We start from the raw sequence: 22,412 nt of genomic DNA, 5'->3' as shown, positions 1-22,412 counted from the left end.
TCAGAAGATTAGTCGTGTAGGTAAAAGGTGGAAAAAATCTCCACGACTCGGCCATGATTGGGTGGCGGGCCGTAACTCAGCGCGACGGGTGCACCCCTGATATTTCTTTCACCAGCAAAGCTCGCAATGACTGAGGGTCAGTACGTCCTAAGCTCCGGAGGCTAGGATGAATTTGCATGATCCATTTGACGAAGTATGCACTATCGTCGTTATCAAAGTCGTGATAACTAGGGGGATATCAGCCATGGTCCAGCTCCAGATGCCATGAACATACTTAGCTGGCTCAATTGTCTGGCGCAGAGAGCCAAAGCATCGGCTTGCGCGCGGCAACTGCAGACGTGCGTTGTTTGGATAGACTGCAGTGCAAGGCAGCGTGGCGAGAAAGTTCTGGCCCATGTGCTGAGATAACCAACGAAGTTGTCGTCCCTGCTGGATGAGCGCATAATAAAGACTCTTCTTGGGGTTGTCGGGGCATTTTTGGTCACGCTCAGATGCGCTCAGAGCTTCCCGCAGCAAGACCAGTTCCGGCTTTGAGTCTTTGGGCTCGCCGGGATCCTTTGAAGTCTTTGCACGTTTTCGAATTTGGCGCTTGAGCTCCAGTTCCGCATGCAGCCGGGCAACGTCAAGGTCGAAGTTCGCTGCTGCTTCCACCAGATGAAGTCTCTTTTTGAATGTAATCACCCGAGACTGGTCATTTAGCAGTATGTACTTCCTGAGAGGAGTGACAAAGGAGCCATTGCTCTCTGGCATGGCATCCTTTAGATCGGTCATGGCTCGCGCAGTGGGTATTGTGCATTCTGCCATCATCTGCAGAAGTCGTGCTCTTCTTTGGATCTTGGGGACCAGACTCTCGTCGTCCAATGCTTCGAGGAGATGGGAGCTGTCGAGATCCCCTGAACCCAGTTCCAAATCAAGCCGTGCACAGAGGTGGTTCCCAGGGCAGCAAGATGGTCCCGCCACAGAAGGGGTCGTTGAGGCCGAGAGACTTCGATACACCGCGTGGACTGGGTCTTCCGATGCAACGACAGGGCTCCGACCCGGAAAAACAGAGAGCTGTGAGGGCTCTATCCAGTCCTGGACCAGTCTCTGCAGATAGCGTGCCCGAAGCTCCGTTCCCGTCGGCCAGGTATCATGGAGGCGAATGAGGCCGAAGTATCGCTCGACAGCAAGGAAGCAAAGGAGGCCGCAGCAGGAGTCCCGCTCATACGGCCCGTTCTTTCTTTGTCAGTACTATTTGAGCAGGGACAGAGAACAACATACCTCTTCATTCCTGACAATGAAAGGGTGGTCTGATTGGGTGGCATCGTGAAGAGCGGGCAAAAGCAGATCTGCCCAAAGCTTGTGGTACTGCAACTCCATGCCAAAGGAGGTGAAACAGCATTTCAGTCGATCTATGATGGCCAGGATCCAATGATTCCGTCCTTCGCGAGCTCCTTGGTTTTGAGCATTGACGTGGAGCGGGAGAATGAGTCCCGGATGTCTTGCGAATGCTTGGTGCAGCTGTTCAATGTGTCCCAGGGGCTTGGTGATGTCCAGAAGCAGTGAATCGAAAACGAGGAAGCCATGCTGGCGCGCCAAGATGGCAAGCATCTTTCGGATGAGAACATCGTCAATCCAGTTGCCTGGAAGAAACTGGCTCAGTCTCTGGCGGAAGTCATCCTTGGTCTGACAATGAAGCCAAGGAGGCGGTATGTTCTCGACCGAAATGTTTATTAATGAGGAAATTTTCTCGCGGTCATCACTCGCGTCGTCCAGAAGAGGGAGTGTTGTAGGAAGGTGACCTTCGCCGTCCAAGTCGGCTTGCGAGGATTTGACCTCTGGTGCGGTACCTGGAGAAGTAGGAGATGCGGAAGGTGTAGGCCTTGGTGGCTTGGGACTTGATGGTGTGGGAACGTCGCATATTGATGCATTGAATTGCTCGGGTCGTACTTCATCATCCAACTTCGTCCACGAGGGGCTTAGTGACGATTGAGACGTGATTTCCGGGAGATGTTTTCTTCCTGTTGCATTCGAGTGTTGAATTTCCTCGCCGTTGAAGTTCGTCTCATCCACATTGACAGCAAGGTCAGTCCAAGTCTGCTCCACGTTCAATGCAGGTGACGCCACCTGAAAATCGGAATTCGAATCCAAGTGTAGGGGGGAGGGAAGAGGGAATGGTGTAGTGACGCCGACTTCTTCGGTCCTCTGCTGGTGAGCGGTGCTAACAACATCCTCGATGGACCTATGCACAATTTCTGGTGTCACATTTTTAGCTGAATCGCTTTCCAGACCAGTATCGCAGCCACCAGGGACAACTTCGATGGTACGGATGAACTTCTCGATGGAGTTTCGCAGCGAGGCGACTTCCTCTTTCGCATTTGCCACCACGAGGGCCGGAGGGGTTCTTCGTATGCGTTTGACCCGTTTCAATATGTTTAGAAGCGTTTCGATGTTGCGAATCAACAGATCGATGTCATGGATGGGCATAGGCATCTTGTCCTCTGTTCCTGTTGAGTATGAAGGAGAAGGACAAGTGCCATGACTACCAGATGCTTAACTTTACAAGAAAAGAGGATGGCAGTCCCGTCTGGGGGCATTGAAACCCCCCTTGACATGGCGCACAGAGCGGGCATCCTGCATTACAGGCATTGCAGGAGGGTCACGTGCTTTGTGATTGTGATTCTGGGAAAGGCGTGAAGGGAATGCTCCCCAAAATGTCCAATCACCTTGGCTATCTTCGTGTCGGTTGGTGATATCTACGAGAGCGCGCGTAGGCGCGCCAAATCCGTTTGGATGGTGTGGCTGGCGTGAGCCGTCATTGGTGACCATACCCTCGGGACCTATCATAGCCATGGGAGCCTGAGGGCACCGCCGGACGTGTGTGCTGAATACTGTGACGAAGCGGGCCTGGACTCAGGAAGGATCAAACCATCTTCTCAGCAAGTTATTCTCTGCTGTCCTTAAATTAGAAGCTCGAAACGGAATCCCAAAACGGAATCCCAAAGTCGTCCGAACGTCTTGTGATAAATCGCCCACACCGATTCTGGGTATGTATATGCTCCGCCTCATCCGGGCTGCCACCCGGGCGCTCTGCCAAGTTCCACGTCCTTCTTTGTCTGTCACCATGTCATCCTGGGGCATCTGCCCCGTCTTAGACTACGACATCAGCTCCATGATCGACTTTGTCACTCAGAATATCCCCACACTTCTCGCACAGCCGCAACTTACGCCGGATTATCATGCGTTCATCTCCGCGATCCTTCGGCCAGCCCGGCTTCCAAAAGCCACAGTATTGCTTGCGTTACAGTACATGACGGATCAGGAAAGCAAGCAATCTCTCCAGTTTGATATGAAGCCATTACTTTGCATTCCATTCATGGTTGCTAGTAAATTCTTGGATGACCAGACGTTTCGCAATCAGTCTTGGGCGAAAGTCAGCGGCATTGGTCTTCTCGAACTGGACACCATGGAGCGGATATGGCTATCCCATCGCTCATTCAATCTTTACGTGGATCTCGACACAAACCCCGACTATGCCACCTGGCAAACAAGGTGGCTAGTACATGACAGCATCAGAAAGCAATCTGAACAGTCTAGACACGACGACTTGGCTAGAATTGCCTGTCGCAGAACTTTAGCTCCATCTCAACGTACTGGATGTGTCAGTCGCCACACCGGCACCGAAGGGAAGAAGACCAAGGTTGCGCTGCAGTGGGATGGGCGGATCTGGAAATATGGAGCGCTGCATGTGCGCAGTACGCTTCAGGGTAAACGCGTGCTTCCCCCCGGGCTATGCTTTCACTTGCCTTCTTCCACGTTCACTTGGAATGGGAAACTATGGCGTCGTCACGACAAGGCGAGCGGCGATGGACAATGGGTCCGGCACGAAGACATGGCGTCTCATATGCCACAGTGCCCTGTGTATTTCAATTGAATGTCATCATGCAGTAGGACCTACGTACAGTCGCCCCGGTTGACCAGCAACGGCTTGAAGAGTTCCTTGCCCTAATCCACGAATATGGCATGGCAAGCACCAGTCTCGAAGCTGATCGCAGTCAGTATTGACCGTAAATTACGGGATGTACGTTGCACCGTTCGGCCATCATGTTGAGCGACAATTCATAAGGTCCCCCGACTGCTCCCACCGTGACCACTCAAGTTGCCCAAACAAGACCCATCGCTCCACCACTCGTTGACGAGCAATGTGATTGCGGATTCTTAACGTGCAGTAGGTTACCAGACTGCCGGGACCCATCACTGGAAGTCAGGAGGCAATCCGCGACTGAGCACAGGTGGGGTAATGGTACTTGGAAGCCTAGCCTAGCCGCACCCCGCTTGAGGAGTGAGGAGGCAAACGAGGGGGCTAATCACCAACAGTCAGAGTGCCGCGCCGACGATCAACGGGGGCCTGGCCATATTTCCTTGGACTGGGACTAGTTTCATTGGACAAAATCTGCCGACACCTCCCAGTCAAAGCAAGTTTTGAGGATGGAAGAATCGATCCTATGGTAAACATCACCGATTTGTCAGGCTGACAGTGCCAGCTTCGTATTCCCGTAAGCGATGTGACCTTCCTACCTTTGTGGATCCACTTAGTCTAGGCTGAGTGGGTACATCTCAGCCAATCATACGAATATACAGGATGCCAGTTGGTCCTCTGCATGATTTCTGAATGTAGCGCCAACCGTTCGTGACGTGATGCCATTGTCGCCTAACCGGGAAAGATGCACCGAGCAACTGGCCAGGCCACGTCGGAAATCAGCCCGCCGGGCTATCATGAGAGAAGTACCCGGAGATGCCGATAGACTGCTCACCGTGGCGCATTGAGTTGTACCCGGTTCAGTACGGTGAGCCCGAAAGCTCGATTGGCGCATCTGATGATGGTGAGTGTGCCGAGGCACGCAGATGCGACTCAAGGGGGTCTCTGTGCATCACGGATATGTGGGTCTACAAGAGCGGGCAATGGGGACGATCACCCATTGATCATGTCAGCTCTGCCAGGGCAACAGCTGCAGGGCATCTCGGGTGTTTGCAAAGATGAGGCCTCAAACCTTAATCTGACGCAGAACGCTTGATCTCAAACTACAAGACTACAGGTCTCCACAAGTATAATGAGCAACCCCGACCCCAGTTTGAACAAGCCGAGGGAGCACCTCCAGCCGATTACACAATACAACAAGTTTGCGGATCCAGCAAATCGATTTTAGGATTTAATTGCCGTCCGCGTGGCAAGAGTCACGATATTATTGAAGTAGAAGGACAAGTAGCCTTGCAGCCGCCTTTGGTAGAAGTGACTCGGTGACAGGGAGTGGAATAGGGACCACCACGCCAAACAATCAGCTCATGATTTTGTCCTACTGCTCTGTGGCCGACAGGGTTGCCCTCTCCCTGCTCTGTTCATAGAATCGTCCCACACTTTTAATGTGCCGCACTCTCCAAGCAGCCAGGAGGGCCTGTTCCTCATACGCATAGCGCAATGACTGCAACAGAGACTCGAGATATGTGGGTGGACTGATCATGACAGCTTGAAGACTCTCATAGATATGTCGCAGCCTATGGCATTGGTGATAGGCCTGAGAAGCACCAAGGAACATGTCGCGACGCATGTCCCACGCAATCGTGTCGCCATCCTCAGAAAGAGTCCCGAGGAAAGTATCTCCGATGTCCTTGCATTTCCCCAGGGCGATTTGCTTGTAGTAACCGGTGAGGAACTCCGAGAAGAACACGCCGGATCTTTGAGGGTCCTGATCGGCAAGGACAAGAGCGTTCTTGACGAATCCCTCATCAAGGAGCTCATCATCAATCTTGATATGAGGTCGGCAGGGGATGGTGTACCAGTCGGAAGAGGCCATGTTGTGATGGTGCGTGGCATACTATCATCGAGACCCAAAAAGTTATCACCCAGATCTTTATAGTTTCAATGGACTCATGATGCTGTCCCGTGCTCACAGTAAATTTCAGCGTTCAATGCCGCTGATTGGCCGTCTATTCCTGGGTACACCCAGCCGCGCGGCTCCGGTTACTGAGATCTCGAATCGTGAATGTAGAGAAGTACTTTCAGGAATCTGGTGAGTCTCTCCTGGATGCTACATCTTCAAGTTCTGTTTAAGCAGTAGGGGCTAGAAACGCAGATCCCCGCAAGCTGCCTAAGTTGTGGCTTAACACAGGTATCCTTCGGGGGGGTCTTCTTTTATCATCAAGCCGACGTTATCAAACGTGCCACATGCATACTGGAGTCCTCCTTTGGGGCCTTACAGCTACAGGCTGTTGGGCTTTTTCGACCAACCTTGCGACGAGCCACTATCTCTCCAAGACCTTGAGCTTGAGCCACACTCCAGCTGTTTACGGAACTATAGACAAAGCTGTCACCCTCTAACTACATCATATAGCGAAGGAGCATTCGGGTTGATCTTCGGAGAAGTCCTCTGATAGCTCATGTGCGGACCGTCCACGGAGTCCGTACCTGAGCTGGTACCAGTGCGGCCCTGACTCCACCCCACCTCTGCCTCCGCTGGCAGCTCCGCCGCCCCCGTGGATGCTGCCGGTGCGGTGGGAGCAGCGCTCCCGCTGCGGCCCCGGCCCCGTCTCCGCCTCGGGCTCCTCTGGCTCCGCTCCCGCCGCCACCCCCAGCGCCAGTCGGCCCGTGCCCGGCCCGGTACTAAGAAGGCTCGCGTCCCTCGTAGGGGCCTTCCCATTCCGAATTTCTAGTCCAGGTATGGCGATCAGGTTAATGACCGATTTGTCGTGCACCTCGAGCTTCTGCACGCACGTGCCTGCATCCGCGTCCAGATCTTAACGGTCGCGTACCCCTAACGCCGACGCGAGCTGCCGGCCCTCTGCCGTAAACGTTATAGTTCTAAAGATATACCCACTCTCCTAAAACTAGACTTGGAGACTACCACGAGGAATGCTAGCTTCTTCGAGGCATCCTAACCGCTTCTCGGCGACCAAGCCAGGCACATCCCGACAACGTGGTGACGCGAACACAATATCTAGGGGATCGGCAACCGATCGGCTCGGTGCAGCCCAGCATGACAGCATACGTCGTGTCTCGACATGTCGTCCTCGAGCCCCGACACCTGCAACCACGGAGGGTCTCTAGCCCGAATATGAGCTCGCCGTGTAGAAGCTGCTTCGCTCTGGCGACCTCGGATGTGAAGAGACGCCGTACCTGGTCGAGCCGGAGGTGGACGAGAGAATAAGCTTAAGGAGGTGCAACTCGAATCCAGTCCTCAGTGGCTAGCCTAGCAGCGCCATTGGGTGCTCGCTGAGCTGGTACACAAGGTCCATAGCTTGTATGGCATCGCGTCTGTTGATGCAGTGGAAATGGCGGCCGCAATCGTCGGCGCCACGTGTGTCTTGACGGATGCGATGTGCATCGACCCAAAGGAAGCGGACGCCGGTGTGGCGCATGTGATGGAGGACGCGGTGGAAAACGCACTTCCGGGGCCGGATGGGTCGGAGGGTGTTCTGTCTCTTCATAGACGTCAGCCAATGTCAAGTCGGATGGTCTTCTTACGCCAGTACCCCTCGCGCAGCTTGTTGGCTTCGGAAACAGCGTGGGTGATGCGGTGTAGTTGATCGCGTGGTCCGTTTGTAGGTCGGAGGGCACCAGTGAACAATTTCACGGCACCACACAACCGCGGGAATCGACAGCGCGCGACGCGCCGCACCACACCTGTCATCCCTACTGACACCGGACACCGCGAGAAGGTCTTCTGCTTCGTCCTACTGCTCTTTCAAGCAGTATCCAGTGTGCTGACTGCAGGCCCCATGGCGCGACATGAACTATCATCCAGGGCCACTGCCTTGAGGCTGTTGGGTTGTGGCCTCGGATAATTGGTCGTGTCAAGAACTAAGGACCATATACACCAAGGTAGCTCTCAGCGCTGCCTTGCTCCCCGTACCCGAAGGATTTGTGCAAGTGCGCGCGGCCTTCAGTATGCTCTAAAGTAGTTTTCAGGTGGCTGGGGACATCTTCATCCCTCGAGAACCCCGCACGATGGTCCCGAACCCTGGACCACAGTTTGGTGACGGTGACGGTGGCGGTGGGGAAAAGCCCGGTCTTGCCAACCAATTAGAAAGGGTCGAATGCAGAATCCAGCGACGTAGGCTGATTGGCACACATGAGACAGTGGCATCCGGGCCCAATAAACAAGCAGGACTTAGCGCCAACAGCCTCGGAGCAAGCGGCCCCATTTCAAAATACAAAACACCGGACCGTCATAAGCACATTATTGCCCTGCTCCCCCCCTTTTTCTCTTGACCATTTCTTGATGCTGAGGTCTTAACGAAATATGCACCCCGCGGAGACGCTCAGCTTCTCTGCGCTTGACGCTCACATTGACAAAGTTTACCGCGACGTTGCCGATATTACGGCTCTGGTAGCCGACGAACAAAGTGCCGCCGAAGCTGCCGCCGACGCGAGGGTTCCCCTTCTCCAACAGAAGATCGACTTGAAGGAGAATGAGCTCAGTCGATTAAGGAATGAGATTCATCAAATCCAACAAGAGCAAGAGGCGGACAGGCAAGAAATTGCTCGCCTGAACGCAGGGGTTGAGGCTGCGAATAAACGTTCCCGAAGAGTGGCGACGTTGGCGGCAAGCGTTTCGAAGACGACCACGACATTAAGCCGCACTGGACCCTCGATTCATTCTGGGTCGAGTGATACAATAGCGTCGCGGGGCCCAATTCCGGGGAACTCCGCGGATTCCCGCTGCTCTTCGGTCCCTTCATCAACCCGCTCACATGCTGCCATACCTGCATTAGGTACGGTAAACGGTTAGCACATTCGCTGGAATCATCTACGAGGCCAGGTGTTATGATGAGTTTATACTAACAGATTTCCAAGCTGTTGGCCTTACCAGTGGCGAAGCCTCTTCCTCTGGCTCGCTCATTCAATCCGAGCCAGTCGTGGTTTCGGACAACCCACCTGTGTTGCCTCCTTCGGATAGTCCCCGACCTCGATCTGTACAGTCGCCCAGCTGCGACAAGGACATACGCCGATCGACGCGGCAGCGCCAGGCTCCACGCCGCTTTTCTCTCAATGGTCCATCCTCGCTACCCGCCATCTCGAATCCAAGCTCGGCTTGGCGTCAGAAACGTCGACGGCTCAACGAGGACGTATTATCTTCGAATCGCTCTGATGATACTCTGCAGGCGCAAAAGCGTCTGGGGTTGACAAGAGTGGTACGACAAAGGGGTCTATCAGCCCAACAATCTGGGAGCCTTCCTGACGATATGCCTCAAGATACGCCACAGAAGCAGAAGTCTTTCGAAGGCATCGCCTATCCAGATGTAGGCAAACTGTACCTTGGAAGGTGGGGCCCTAACTCGGCTTCGAAGCGATCTGCTTGGTACGCCATCATTATACTACCTCTCGATGACCTCAACCCAGCGGGAATAGCCGGCTCCATTGCCGACACCGGGCTAGCAGATGGGTATATCCCTGTTTGTTATAGAAGCGGCCAGAAGCATATTCATGGATGGAAGAAGGGGTACGAAGACGGTGGCTCTCAGGTCTGTAAACGAAAGTTTCCAGTGTTTTGGTTTCAGGATGACGAGTATTTGGTACCGCAAGGAGAGAAGTTTCAGTTCCCTTCGTCGGGCTGTTTCTCGTGGCTACCTGCCAACAAGATACGGCCTTTCAGCGAGCACGGGCCTGACGGCTCTCCCGTTTCTGGCTACGATGTTGCATTGAGATATTCCGCCGAACTGGAGGCTATGGAGAAAGCGAAGACCACTTGCGGGGAAGAGCCCACAGAAGACGCATCTATGGGTAGGATCCGCAACTAAACGCTTCCGCGGTCGAACAGATGCTGATCATAAGTAGAGAATAATGACCACGAATCACTTACGTCATCGCATGATTCATCTCGATCGAGCCCAGCCGAGGCTGCTACGGAGACTCGCATTCTGACGACTGCCATCATGAGCTGCGCGCCAGACCCAATCCATCCATTCATCGCTGCCCAGGAACCGGAGCAAAACCTTGTGGGTGGCGAAGCTGGCACACATTCTACACCACCTAGACTGAACCTTGAACAGCTTAGCGGTTGCCCTGTGGTGGATCGACAACCTGCTATGACGGGAACCTTTCGAAGTCTGAGTCCAGAGCATTTGTTAACTGATACATTGGGCACAGAGCCTACTCCGGACGGTTCACCATCACCGACCCTGTCCTGGCCAGCATCCTACGGTAGGCTCCTTGGAAATCTCGTCCTATCCTCAAATGGCCACTAATCGTAAGTAGGGAATAGTTCTCGCTCGTCAAGTACTTCATCGCGGAGATCACCTGGATTGAGCCTGGCAGTGGCCACAGAGAGTCCAAATGCCAATCCACCAGATCGACCACAGTCTTCCACCACAGCCCAAGAACGAGAGGAAGTTGCAGTGGTGGCTGAAAGGCTGCCGCACGATACCGAGATACAGGACGACAGAGAGGTTGGGTCCACCAGTCGCCAAGATTCTCCCTTGAGCGCAGAAGTAGATGGCACTCATCCTCTCTCAATAGAAACCAGCCGAAGCTCAAATCCAAAGGCGCCGTCGAGCTGTAGGGTAGCCAGAGAGACGTTTACCAGCGCCACTTCGTCGTCATCCTTGTTTCAACTGGCAAGTGATGCAGCAGCCGTGGTGGGCGGGTTACACTCCGCTTTCGACCGGTTTGCGACAGCCTCCGGCTACCAGCCTCAAAGGGCCTCGTATTGGGAGCAGAACCCATACGGAAATTATCCGAACGTTCAACATCGGCAGCAAACTTCATCGCCGGATAGGGAAATTCCATCCCGTACCGTACCGGACGAATCGAACGGCCATGACCCCCGCCCCCCAATCGCTGGGTTGTCGTCCGCGCATTTCCCACGGTCTTTGCTTGGCCCAAAAATGTCTGTTGTGCAAAGAGAGCCTCGTAAGCACTCCCAGAATAACTCCGAAGAGACCCGCGGAGCTCATGTCGTAGATCACGGTATAGAGGTGTTGCAAATAGAGAGGACGTCTTCAACGCGGACCGTGGCCTCGAACTCCCTTGGTAGGCCAGTATGGCAAACAGGTGAGACGATGGCTGACGATCATGGCTCTTCCTTTCCAAGATCTGAAGTTGAACCATCCCAAGATCACAGGGTTGAAGTCGAGAAGGCGTCCCTTTCGACTGTCACCACAGGGCGGCCTTTGATAACGAGGCCCCCCCATGCGGCGCCTATATCTGCCTCATTTGCTAGACAAGGACTGTTCTCGGCTATCGGTCCGGCCCGGAAAGATCCCCAAATGCCATCGCATACTGCAAAGGATGTCGACAATTTTCGCGAGCCTTCATCTCCATGCGGCAACCGGTCGTCGGACTCTCAATCAACAGTAGAGACTGTTCGGACAACGTTATCAACTTTATACCCCTCCGTAACCCGTCAAGTATCATTGAAAGGGCCTCATCCGACAATGGCACTACAGCACGTTTTGTCGGCGGATAATGAAACGAGTTTCCCTGACCCAGATCAAGGGCAGCATTACGCACAGGGAACAGAGTTTCTTCCAGCCTCGGGACAGCCTGATAAACCATCGACCATGAATATGGCGCCCGCTGCCCAGGTCGCGTCTATGGCTGGCCATCACTCGCAGCGGCCCGCGATTACCTTGGGAGAATCGGCAAAGGACTGCCGGAAACGGCCACTCCCTACTTCCCAGGCCAGTCATAGCGAAGATTTTCTCTGTGACATGGTTCGGTTGTACGAGCCCAGCAAGGGAAAGGGCATGTGGAACTTAGTTACTCTTGCCTTTAACAGGCAGTTCGGCTGTGAAGAGAGCAAGGGGACTTTGCAAATGAGATATGGGCGATCAAGACGGAGAAAGGTAAGTGCCAAGCCTTAGTCGCACATTTTTGACTAACTGAGATCTCAGGTATTGAAATAGCCGATTTCTGCGCTTTTCAGGGCTGCGGCAAGAATCACTTTGTTCATTTGCCAGTTCGGCCTGGAAATAGGCACATCTCCCGCTGCTGCCTTAACCTGAGTGCATTAGCCCGAACGTCGGATCTGTATATCTTTTTGGTGCCTACCCTAGACACATCACTCGTTATCCTGTTAGTCGCCGTCAACAACAAAAGACTTCTCCTGGTTTAAATGCCCGACACATCTCGATACCCATACCCAAGGTACCTTACTATTTATTCATCAAGGCAGCACATATATCGTCATGAGCAGAATCGAAGGCAGCATAGTCTGGCATGGGTGGCAAGACTGTACCGTCGTTTCGTGCCTCCTAGCAACGGGCTACAGCTATGCTCGCTACGTGTCGAGGCCCTTCGGCGCGCGACTGTAGTCAGAGGGCGAGGGATCAGTCAAATGACGAGCCGTACAGTTTCTCCTGCGTGTGGCCATTCTATCTACAGACCTACTCCTCATATCGTTTAATCAATCCAGTTTAATAGCATTTCAAAGGTCATACCTGAACACAGAACCTCCTTACCACATCAACCAATCTTTTTCTCGCCTTTTTCTCGCCAAATGCCTGACCGTGATCTAACTCTGCAAACCATAGCACCTCTAACACATCTCCTTTCCACACTTCATCTTCCCATCTTCCAGTTTCAATACTCCAACCATCGGCCCCTGTTAGGTATGCTCCAACGGCTTTGGCGTCAATTACTGTGTCTCTGCCAGACAAGGCCACGTTGACAGGACGGCCTTGGACGTCTTCTTTCCATAGTATATTTTCAGCCCAGAAGAAACGTCGAAATAGTGTGTACGAGTTCATGACCGAGGTCGCCGGCGTTCGTTCTAGCGAGCTAGGATGGGGCGCTGTCAACAAACGCAACCGTAAATGATCCTGGATCTCCTCTAGTTGTTGTACACTTTCTAACCCCCAGCTGGGTCATGGAAGACTACTAGGGCGCCAGGGCCGTGATCGACCTATACCAAGGTGCTTGGACAACGCAACCAATCTTCGTCGCAGCTGGCCCAGACGGCAGAGCTTAAAACACTCGGCCGGAGCAGACAGAAGTAACGACCACCCGTCTACATATAGGAACCGTTCACCGAAGCCTCCCAATCCAACTCTGAAGTCGAGGCCCCCTCTCTGTAGACCCGGCCGAACCCTCCCCGTCATAAATACCGAGGCTGCAGCCCGGTCCCCGACGAGAAGCTCGCCACCCTCCCATTCCCCCGCAGAATCTCCGCCCACGATCTTGCCGAGAGTCGCTGATATGAGGCGAGCTCCGATCCCAAAAGTTTGCATAGCGATAGATTGCTCGATTTCGTCAAAGATGTTATTTTCATATTTCCACTGGCACGATCCAGGTCTTGTGCTCGTTGTCCAGCAGCTCGTATGTTTGCCGAGTGAGACGTTCGGCCCATCCAGTGAGCCACCACTGTGGCGTCAACTGCTCGAGGACCATGGCGAAGTAGCAGAATATCACCAGAGCTTCTTGTGGCGGCGACGGACGGCGAAGCATGGGCATAAAGTCGGAAAGGTTCACCTGCGGCCAGGCCATGACGTGGAATAGGTCGCGGGTGTCAGGACGCTCATGTAAGACGGCAATGATGTTGTCGAGCTCTCTGACAGCCGAGGCCCAAATCGTACGCAGCTCTGGGGACGACTGAGTCTCGTCGAGAGCGTCGAGTTTTGCGTGCAAGTGGGAGAGGCGACTGGGGTGGTCGAGCTGTTGCTGGAGCTCCAGTAAATCTATAGAATACTGGATGATCGGGGCCATTGGGCTTGTGCGGTGCTTGAAAGAGGGCGAGGACAAGGCGAGGTGCGTCGTGCCGAAGAAGAGGCTCAGCCAGTCCGGAGAGTCCTCTGGGGGGGCGGTGTGACCGAGGAGGAGATCGTTTGTTCTCTCCGAATTTGCAATGACTGGTGAAGTTTCAGGGCCTGGCGGGGGGGGGAAGAGGGCATGCATGTGTGACGGGCGTGAGACTCACCGTGGAACATGGTGAAGGATGAGAAAACCAAGAGATTGTCGATCATCCCCTCGCTGCCGGGCCCTTCGGGGACGGGAAGGAGGCTAATGGCCTTGCGCGACGCGAGATTCTGGTGGTGGAGGGAGCGGTCGGTAAGCTCAGCGCGCCGCCCTGGGGTCAGGTGAGCAAGGTGCAGGGCGGCCAGGGAAAGCATGGAGAGGGCGGCATAGTCGCACTGCAATGCCATGGCGACCATGTTGCGACGGAAATAGTGCTGCATTTTCGGGTTTGGTGACATGGTGGCGTGAGTAGCTAAGTCCCAGTGGAACATGAGCTCGAGGTCGTGCATGTCCAGGTTGACGGACGCGGCGGCATCGAGGTGGGTTCGCCAGCCCGGGCCGAGGATGTTCTGGGAGGCGTGGGCATGTTGGGCGTCGAGAATGTCGCACTCTGCGCCAAACTTTTTGCAGCGGCCGCACTGGGGTTTCTGCTCGTCGCACTGAAGGGTTGTTTAGATTGAGGCCGGGGGGAGAAGGGTGGGGGAGATAGTGGCGAGGACAGACAAACCTTAATCTTGCGTGTCTTGCAGATGGAGCAGCCGGTGCGGACTTTGCGATGGGACTTTCGTGTCAACTTGACAGAGTGTCGGCCGAGGTTGATGTCCATCGCGGGGGGTTGGAGGCAAGAGTGGTGTTGAAAGAAGGAAGGATGCCGGCCGCTCGAGCCGTGATTCAACAAGCGTCTTCGTATCAACCCGACAGTACGAGCTTGCGCCTACGAGTAAGGTAGGGGCCCGAGCGAGAGTAGGGTCTCAGTGGACTGCCCGGGACAGTGGGGAACCAGACCTGGCCTGTCATTGGATAATACACTGTGTAGTACACCGTAACCGACCACTGACGTGGCCACACTCTGCAGCAACATGAACCAGGGTAATAGTGTCCAGCATCAGTTGGTCCCTTGTGGATAGGCGTTCCGTCATGCGACTCATTGCATTTATTCCTCAAAAGTTTTGATCCTGCTATTGAACCTCGGATCTTGTCAAGTCCTCGTGCACCTGCCCCAGGCTTTCGTGGCTGGGGACTCACCCAAGGTACCTGGGACCCAGCTAAAAATTAGCCCTGTTGGTGCTGCCCTCTGAAACCCTAAATCACACCTGCCCGGGCATGCTCAGGTCCCTTCCCGTGGAGGGCGAATAAACTTCCTCCCTCCCCCAGTCGCGAACCCTCTCGAACTGCCGATGCAGTCCCTCTTCTTCACATTCGTCGGGCTTTGCAACTCCTCTCCGACGTGATGGGATCGTCCAGCCTTCTAATCGAGGATCGCTTGTTCCCGTCCGCAGGGATCCACGCTTTTCACTAGCCGTAACCGCTTTCTCCTATCGTGTTGGCATTTTGCGTCGTGTTGGCATTTTGATCAACCGCATCTTCTCTCCTGCCTCAATCACACCACTCGCAAACCACCGGTCATTGCTCATCACCCGCCATGATCCCAAAGTCTATCGTTCGCATATGAGAAGATTATGTTAACGGAGATATGTTCGACTTCGCAAAATCCACCTCCACTTCTCACCCTCTCGACCATGTCAAGCTCACGGATGACAGAAGCGCCATGACAGAGAAGAGGCAGCGCTGTGAGGGCATTCTGTCGCTTATGACCTACCTGATCGATGCATTCGCGTTGGCATATCTATTGCCGATCGAGTCAGTTCTCAAGGAACGTTTTGAAGACAGTTTTCTCAGGAGCGTCTGGTATGTCTTGTGCGGCATTGGATACTCCACTGCCATGCAATTTACCATCGCCGCTCAGGTCTTCCTCGAGATTCACCACCTCATGCGCATGGATGTGCGGTACGCCAGGAATCAGGCCACCCTGCGCTTTGCGCGGCTTGACGAAGATGCGAAAGCCTTCTCGATAGCCCATCGATCCTTTGGATATGGCTACCTCCAGGAGGAAGACTACCAGTACATCAATCATCTTCACAAAAAGGCTGCCATATTATTCTCGGATCATTATAATCAGGTGAGGCGCGAGGAGGCTCCGTAGTGACCAAGCAGTGGCAGGCGACGCTGCATCCGGGCCATGATGCCAAGGCGGACGGATGGCCAAAAGAACAAATGGCGGTGTCCTGGTTGGCCCAAGAACGAGGAGTTGGTGAACATGCAATTACTCATGCAAGAGGTGAGGTACTACCAACGTTTGAAGGAAATGTACCCCGGGGGTATTCCCGTAGGTGCATGTAGGATTTGCAGCTGAAGAGAGTCGCCCATACGATGCCGACTGGAACTACTTCGGCAGCAAGCGCGAACTGGCCGCACCCCTTTCTCAAATCACAGGAATCTCCATGTCTTACCTCAGTGGTGCACTACACTTTCGCGACGCCTGCATCGCAACCAAGATGAGTTGGATGGCGGGCCGAGAGACTACGCGCGAGGAGGACATGGCGTACAGCATGGCGGGCATCTTCAACGTGAACATGGATGCCCAGTACGGCGAAGGTCGCAAAGCGTTCATGCGACTCCAACACGCCCTTATCGCCAAGAACGACGAGTCACTCTTCGCGTGGAAGATGCCGGCAGGCGTGGCAGACGAACAAGAGTACCGATCACCGATCCCGACAGTCGAGTTGGGCCCGTATGAATGGGGCCTTCTTGCTGCCTCGCCCTCCTGGTTCGCCGGCTGCGGCGCCATGAACACCCACAGCAGTCGCGGCGTTGTGCGCCACCGCGGCGGATTCACCTTGACGCCGCAGGGAATCAGCGGACCCATCGGCAGGCGAGAACACTACACCGCGGCGATTCTCTCGGGACTCACCGTCGTCGGCATGATCCCCTACCACATGTGGCTCAAGAAGCGGGAGAAAACGACGCTCCGATACGCCCTCAACTGCTGGGACGAAAGCGCACCAGGCACAGCCAAGGCGGTGCAAGTGCTGCTACGGCCAGTATCGCGCAACCCGGCCGTCTTCGTACGGACCGAATGTCAGACGTATGAGCTGGTTGACAGCGTGAAGAACACAAGCTATTCCATGGTCGGGACTGTCATGCAACCGGAGCTATACTAGGGGCATGTGGTATTCTTGGATGGTGTCCCTACAATTTCGTGGATACCTGCGTCTCTGGAACTGCTGTGTTAATTGATAGGCTATGTTAATGAATAGGCTGTACTCATGGGCCTGCATATGAGACTGGTGACGATGTATATCATCATTCAAAAAAAAAAAACCTTGACCCTTCAGCCTCACCACCAACCACACCAATTCGACGAGTGCCCTATCTATGCAACCCAAACGATGCCCAGATCCAAAAAAGACCACCGGATCTTGCCTTTACCGTAACAAAAGAAAGTCTATAGGTCCATGCCCTGAAAATATTCCACCCCTACACCATCTCCCTCACCTGGGCTGCATCTCCATGTCGCTGCGCCACACCCCCGTCAGTCACCAAGCTCACACGGCTCATGGAATCAAGGGCGTACACGTCCGACTTGTCCTGCTCCAAATCCCCAATGTACCAAACGGCAAAGATGCCCATGACAGCTGCCATCAGCGCCGCGTCGAATATGTAGAGGAATATCTCGTTGGAGATGAGATAGCCGCCCTTGCCCTGCAGGTACTCGACGACGCGGAAGGCGCTCCGCACGAGGACGAGCAGGCTCGTTATGTACAGCACCCAGAGGTGCTTCTTCCACGGAACGTTTCCTCGAAGGGCAGCAGGAGTCGGGGCGGCCGAGATGCGTCGGTGGACCGTCACGGACGTGCCCATGAAGATGGTGAAGATGACGATCTGCACAAACAGACCGACGATGATGATCTTCTCGCCAAGCTCGTACATCTGCAGAGTTCCTACAGACTGTAGCCCGCCTCCGCCTGCCTGCATGGTGAAGGAAACGATGTCGCCGATGACGAAGATCTTGGTCAACCACCGGACGGGTATGAAGGAGAGGTGCTCGGCGCGCAGAGCGCGGATCAGTCGGCCGAGGATCATGTAGATGGACGCAGCGTAGAGGGCGGGCGCCACGAGGATCAGAATTTCCTGAATAACGAAGCCACCAATGGCCTCCTGGTCAAAGTGCGACCATATTCTCCCGCCGTAGCCGGCCGACTGGACTTGGGGAGTGTTAGCGGCGACAAGGAGAGGACTAAGTTTGGGTGCACTTGCAGGCGCCGCCGATGGTAAAGGCCGTGAAGTAAAAGGCGCGCGAGCGGAACATGCGCCATGTGTGGATTGCCGTCAGTATCGCGAAGACGGCGGTACTGATGGCGGCTGCCCAGAGGGACGGGTTGTACTGGTAGAACTTGAAAACAAAAACTTCGTCGTCGGCCATTTTGACTGCTGGAGTCAAGCTTGACTCTTGGTATCCAAAAGAAGGTAGGTAATGAATGATGGAGTGTAGGTATCTTGGAACTTCTTGGCCTTCAATTCCTTTCTCAGAGGCTACGCAACCTTATTCTTTTAACAATCCGACTCGCACTTCCTGCTGCGCTGATCTCCGGGTTGACCGAGCCTTCGCCTCCTTTTCGAGGGGCTTCGGTCTCGCCCCGAGCTCGGGTTCTTGTAGATAGGGCTGTGCACGACCAAGAGGGCGAGACCTTACCTTGTCGCTAATGCAGGGTGGCCCGTTCGTCCCGCGCCTAGCGGGACACTAGTCTGTGAAGAGAGTAGCGTCATGAATTCCAGTTCACGACGGATGGGGGACGTTAGTCTTCGGACTTCGGGCCCGGAGCGAAGCATGCCATGGGCAAGGTACCGGCATGAACAGCCACAAACACACGCGTCTGGTTTTGTCTGAGATGATTGAGAAGTCCTTGGCACTTTAGGCTGCCGCTTTTCAAACGCGAGGTACGAAGCGGGCTCGTCATGATCGGGAATGCTGAGCATCAGGGCGGGCCTTGATGTTCGCCGTACCCGTTGTCGGGGGGTTGTTCCGCCAAGTCAATACGAGTCTTTCCACGTCAAGTTTTATATGATGAGAAACAGGATGATTGGAAGTCTGCCATTGGGCAACATCTCGATACATCCATTTACTTGATTTGAGGGCATGCCCATAACAAGACCCCAGCACATACTCGGCCTGTTAAAGACGTAAACATGGAAGTCAAAATCTGGTCTACCATCGACTGAATTTATCGTGATATCTACTTCCCAACCATGTTCTCAAACAAACCAACAACTCTAAAGTCACCAGAACCCCCCTTCGAAAGCTCACTCAACATCTCAGACCGCCCCCTTTCCACTGCCTTTGCCACCGTGTTTTTCTGCGCCCCCTTCATGCTCTTATACACGCCCTGTGCGGGATACGCCATCAAGCCAAACATTGCTATCAAAGTCATCAGCTTGCATACTTCAATCGCAGCTTCAAACTTACCACTGCCCGGCTTCGCAATGAAGCCTATAGATCCCTGGCCCACGCCTTTCAGGAAACCCATCGTGCCGCCTTGCTTCGCCCCCTCCATCGGTCGCGTGACAAGCCCTGTGATGCCATCATACATCCCGTAGCCAAAGTTCTGCCTCCATGTTAGAAAATCCTTCGGACTTGTCGAGAGGGGTTGTACCTTGGCCGCCACGACGCCTCCGGTCTTCGCGTCCGTCACCTTGCCGTGGTCCCGCACGTCCTCGCCTAGTAGCTTCGGCGTGTTCCTCAGCCCTTCAGTCATGGCAAGGGGAAAGTCCACGAGGCTTCCTTTGGCAACGACGCCAGTCACGCCCGCGAAGCCCTTGCCAACGGCAACGGCAGCAGCTGCGCCAGCGGATTCGCCGGACTCTTTGTCTCTCCTGACTCGCCTGACCTCCTTGAACGGGTCGACCCAAATACCTCCCAATGCCGAGGTAAAATCCGTGGCGATGCCCAGAGTGGCTGACGCGCCAGCGGTCAAAGGGTCCCATCGTTCGTTCTCGACGTGGTACTCCTTACAGCGGAGGCTAGTGTCGTCAGCAGCGATCAACTTGTCGTGGACATGCAACTTACGGCTGAACATCCGACATTTTGAGCTTCTTCGCCTTGATCAAGACCGAAAGTGCCTCGTCGGAAAGTCGGATAAGGGGCTGCTGTGCCTTCTTCGACTTCGCGAGGTATGCCCATCGTGCTGTAAACTCGGGAAGTAGATGGCAGCGGAGTTCGTCGATGGGCAGATGTCGGTGCAGAGATTGGACTGCAGTCTGGACACCGTTTTCCTGGCGCATCTGAGCTGCGATTTTCTGTGCAGCTTCCTTTGCTGAAGGGCTGAGGCAAAATCCGATGGCCTCTGCCAGGGCATCTGTAGACAGCTTCGCATATGGCAGGGGCATGGGGCCGGCGCCGTTGGACGCAACCACCTTAGCCCAGAACGGCTGGCTGAAAATATAAGGTTAGAAAGAACAACGAAGATGCCTTGAGCTGACTTACTCTCCGAAGAAGGGGACAATTGTCGTCGGCCGTCCGTTGATCAGACCACAGGCCGTGGTACCAGCACCGCCGTGATGAACAACGGCCGCCACCCTCTTGAAAAGCCATTCTGCAGGTGTTAGCTAAATACTAGATAGCCAAAGACTTGATCTTACCATGAGGACAGTCTCCGAGGTAAAACACCTCCTTTGTGCTGGGGTCTGTGCCGCCCAGCTTGCTCCATCCTCGGGAAACAATGGCCCTGACCCCCAAGCGCTGGCACGCCTCCTTGATAACCTCTGTCACCCGAGCGGGGTCTTCCAGGACGATGCTTCCAAACCCGATGTAGACCGGCTCTGGACCGTTCTCGAGGAAAGCCTGTAAATCCGCCGGCGGGGTGTAAGCTGGTTCATCGCGCATGAAGAAGCCGCAAATATCTGCAAATGTTGTCAGCTCCTATCTTCACCATAGATCTGTTCACCCACCTATCGTCTCGCCCCAGTCTGCTGGCTTCGGCACCAGTGCCGGCGACCAGCAGTACGTGTGCGGGATCTTTAAGATGCTCACGACATCTGGTCCAACCGCTGCAGCCAGGGGCTCGAGCTTGAGGTCCTTGACCCTCCACCCGTTGATCACATCTCCGAGACTTGCAAGGTCAGCACATGGTCATCAGATGCATTGGGATGGCACATACCCCTGCCATGTCATGAGGTCCACGACGCCATAGCTGAGATAGTTGGATGTCCTGGGGTCCATCTTGTCCCCATTGACATTGGCCAACGGATGCGGGAACGATCGCGTCGCGGACCAAGGCATGGTGAACATGATGTGCAGCGGCACACAAAGGGCCTCGGCGCAGTGGACATGGGCGAAACTCGGCGGGTTGGCGATGATGACGTCGGCGACAAACGGTCGGCGCGACAAAGGATCAGGTTCGACACAAGACTGCCAGCATCCCCTCAGCATGTCGTGCATCATACGCCTCTTGCGGCCAATGTCGCCCCCGCGCAGACTCTCCATGGATGGGATGAGGCCAGGGTTCTTGACCATGTACGCCATCAGGTCTTCGGGATCGCCGCCGATGGGGTAGAACTCGAGACCGGAGCTGCGGACAAAGTCGGCAAAGTTGTCGTGGGTCGCGAGGCGGACGCGGTGGCCGTAGCGCTGGAGGGCGGTGCCCAGGGCGATGAACGGCTGGACATCGCCTACTCGGAGTTAGTCTTGGGTCCGGGGACTTGACAGAGGGGATTGAGGCTGCTGGCTCACCGCGACTTCCGACGACTTGGATGGTGATGTTCAAGGCGGGGCATTTCCGGTCGGCGTCAGGGGGCAATTGCTGGCCGAGTTGCTTGGGAGAGGGGAATGGTGGGAGGAGGGATTTCAGCTCCTCAGGGCGCGAGGAGGAGAAGTCAATGTCGATTCCGCCATGACCTAGACATCACCATGGTCAGTATCTCTCGGCGAGGAACATTGGGGTCGAACAGACTGTTGACAGCAGCCGAGCTTGCCAGCACGTCGCCGGAGGAGTGCACTTCGTAGGGGACAGGCTGATCCCAGCTGATCCCGTCCGAGTCGTCTCCATCTTGAGGCTGCTTGGGCTTGGGGGTAGACATTGCGAGGTGCCGTGCTTGTAGGTGCTTCAGTTCAGGAGCCAATGGCCTCAGAGCCGGGCAGTGAATATGCGATGCAGGTATTTGTATGATCAATTGACCATTGCCTGGACGCAAAACGCATCGCTGACGCGTGCACAAAATCCATCGGGGGGGCAGTGCGGCTGACCGCCATGCATCCTTTCACCAAAGTTCCCCTCGGAGCAGGCTTCCACCGTCGATCTCGTACCGTGTTCGTGCTCGCGAGCTGTACGATGGCGGGGGGCGCTAAGAACTTGAAACTAGCGGGGATCAGGGAGCTTAAATGTCTGCCTTGCCAGGGTAGTGTGGAGCTGGCGGGGAAGATATCCGTACTAATTTTCCACCGAGGCCATCGCGGCAACGCCGAGAACCAAGAGAAGAGGAGAAAAGGTAAACTCCGTGAAGCTACCATCGACCATGCAAATCCGTCATGCAGGGCTCGGCATTGGTCCCACTGCCGCAGGTACCGAGCCGGGAACGCCCCGAACCATCGGGTCTCGGTCGTGGGTGCGAGCCACGATCATGGGTCATTCATTCATGTTGCCTCCGAGTC

At 54.8% G+C, this 22,412-nt stretch overlaps 6 protein-coding genes across 6 annotated transcripts; 2 read left to right on the top strand and 4 right to left on the bottom strand.

Moving 5' to 3' along the window:
• Nucleotides 1–3,103: 3,103 nt before the first annotated feature.
• D7B24_001002 (uncharacterized protein) lies at nt 3,104–3,369 on the top strand (the record flags this gene model as incomplete). Its single annotated transcript, XM_028635247.1, has 2 exons — nt 3,104–3,268; nt 3,367–3,369. 2 exons carry the CDS (start codon nt 3,104–3,106, stop codon nt 3,367–3,369), a joined length of 168 nt encoding a protein of 55 aa, XP_028492185.1.
• A 1,964-nt stretch (nt 3,370–5,333) lies between these two features.
• On the bottom strand, nt 5,334–5,831 carry D7B24_001001 (uncharacterized protein; the record flags this gene model as incomplete). The annotated part of the gene is made up of 1 exon (XM_028635246.1): nt 5,334–5,831. One exon carries the CDS (start codon nt 5,829–5,831, stop codon nt 5,334–5,336), a length of 498 nt encoding a protein of 165 aa, XP_028492184.1.
• A 7,409-nt stretch (nt 5,832–13,240) lies between these two features.
• On the bottom strand, nt 13,241–14,534 carry D7B24_001000 (uncharacterized protein; the record flags this gene model as incomplete). The annotated part of the gene is made up of 3 exons (XM_028635245.1): nt 13,241–13,821; nt 13,890–14,367; nt 14,436–14,534. 3 exons carry the CDS (start codon nt 14,532–14,534, stop codon nt 13,241–13,243), a joined length of 1,158 nt encoding a protein of 385 aa, XP_028492183.1.
• Nucleotides 14,535–15,401: 867 nt separating this feature from the next.
• D7B24_000999 (uncharacterized protein) lies at nt 15,402–16,929 on the top strand (the record flags this gene model as incomplete). The annotated part of the gene is made up of 2 exons (XM_028635244.1): nt 15,402–15,887; nt 16,099–16,929. 2 exons carry the CDS (start codon nt 15,402–15,404, stop codon nt 16,927–16,929), a joined length of 1,317 nt encoding a protein of 438 aa, XP_028492182.1.
• Nucleotides 16,930–17,259: 330 nt separating this feature from the next.
• D7B24_000998 (uncharacterized protein) lies at nt 17,260–18,191 on the bottom strand (the record flags this gene model as incomplete). Its single annotated transcript, XM_028635243.1, has 3 exons — nt 17,260–17,284; nt 17,343–17,973; nt 18,122–18,191. 3 exons carry the CDS (start codon nt 18,189–18,191, stop codon nt 17,260–17,262), a joined length of 726 nt encoding a protein of 241 aa, XP_028492181.1.
• Nucleotides 18,192–19,002: 811 nt separating this feature from the next.
• Nucleotides 19,003–21,841, bottom strand: D7B24_000997 (uncharacterized protein; the record flags this gene model as incomplete). Its single annotated transcript, XM_028635242.1, has 10 exons — nt 19,003–19,184; nt 19,233–19,371; nt 19,420–19,786; nt 19,833–20,198; nt 20,250–20,358; nt 20,405–20,665; nt 20,714–20,874; nt 20,923–21,433; nt 21,495–21,659; nt 21,715–21,841. 10 exons carry the CDS (start codon nt 21,839–21,841, stop codon nt 19,003–19,005), a joined length of 2,388 nt encoding a protein of 795 aa, XP_028492180.1.
• Nucleotides 21,842–22,412: the final 571 nt, after the last annotated feature.

The sequence above is a fragment of the Verticillium nonalfalfae genome (genome assembly GCF_003724135.2).
Source record: "Verticillium nonalfalfae strain VnAa140/NRRL 66861 chromosome Unknown scaffold_118, whole genome shotgun sequence".
NCBI classification, from domain to species: Eukaryota; Fungi; Ascomycota; class Sordariomycetes; order Glomerellales; family Plectosphaerellaceae; genus Verticillium; species Verticillium nonalfalfae.
Note: the sequence above shows the minus strand (reverse complement) of the source record. Positions and strands in the feature narration are given on the sequence as shown.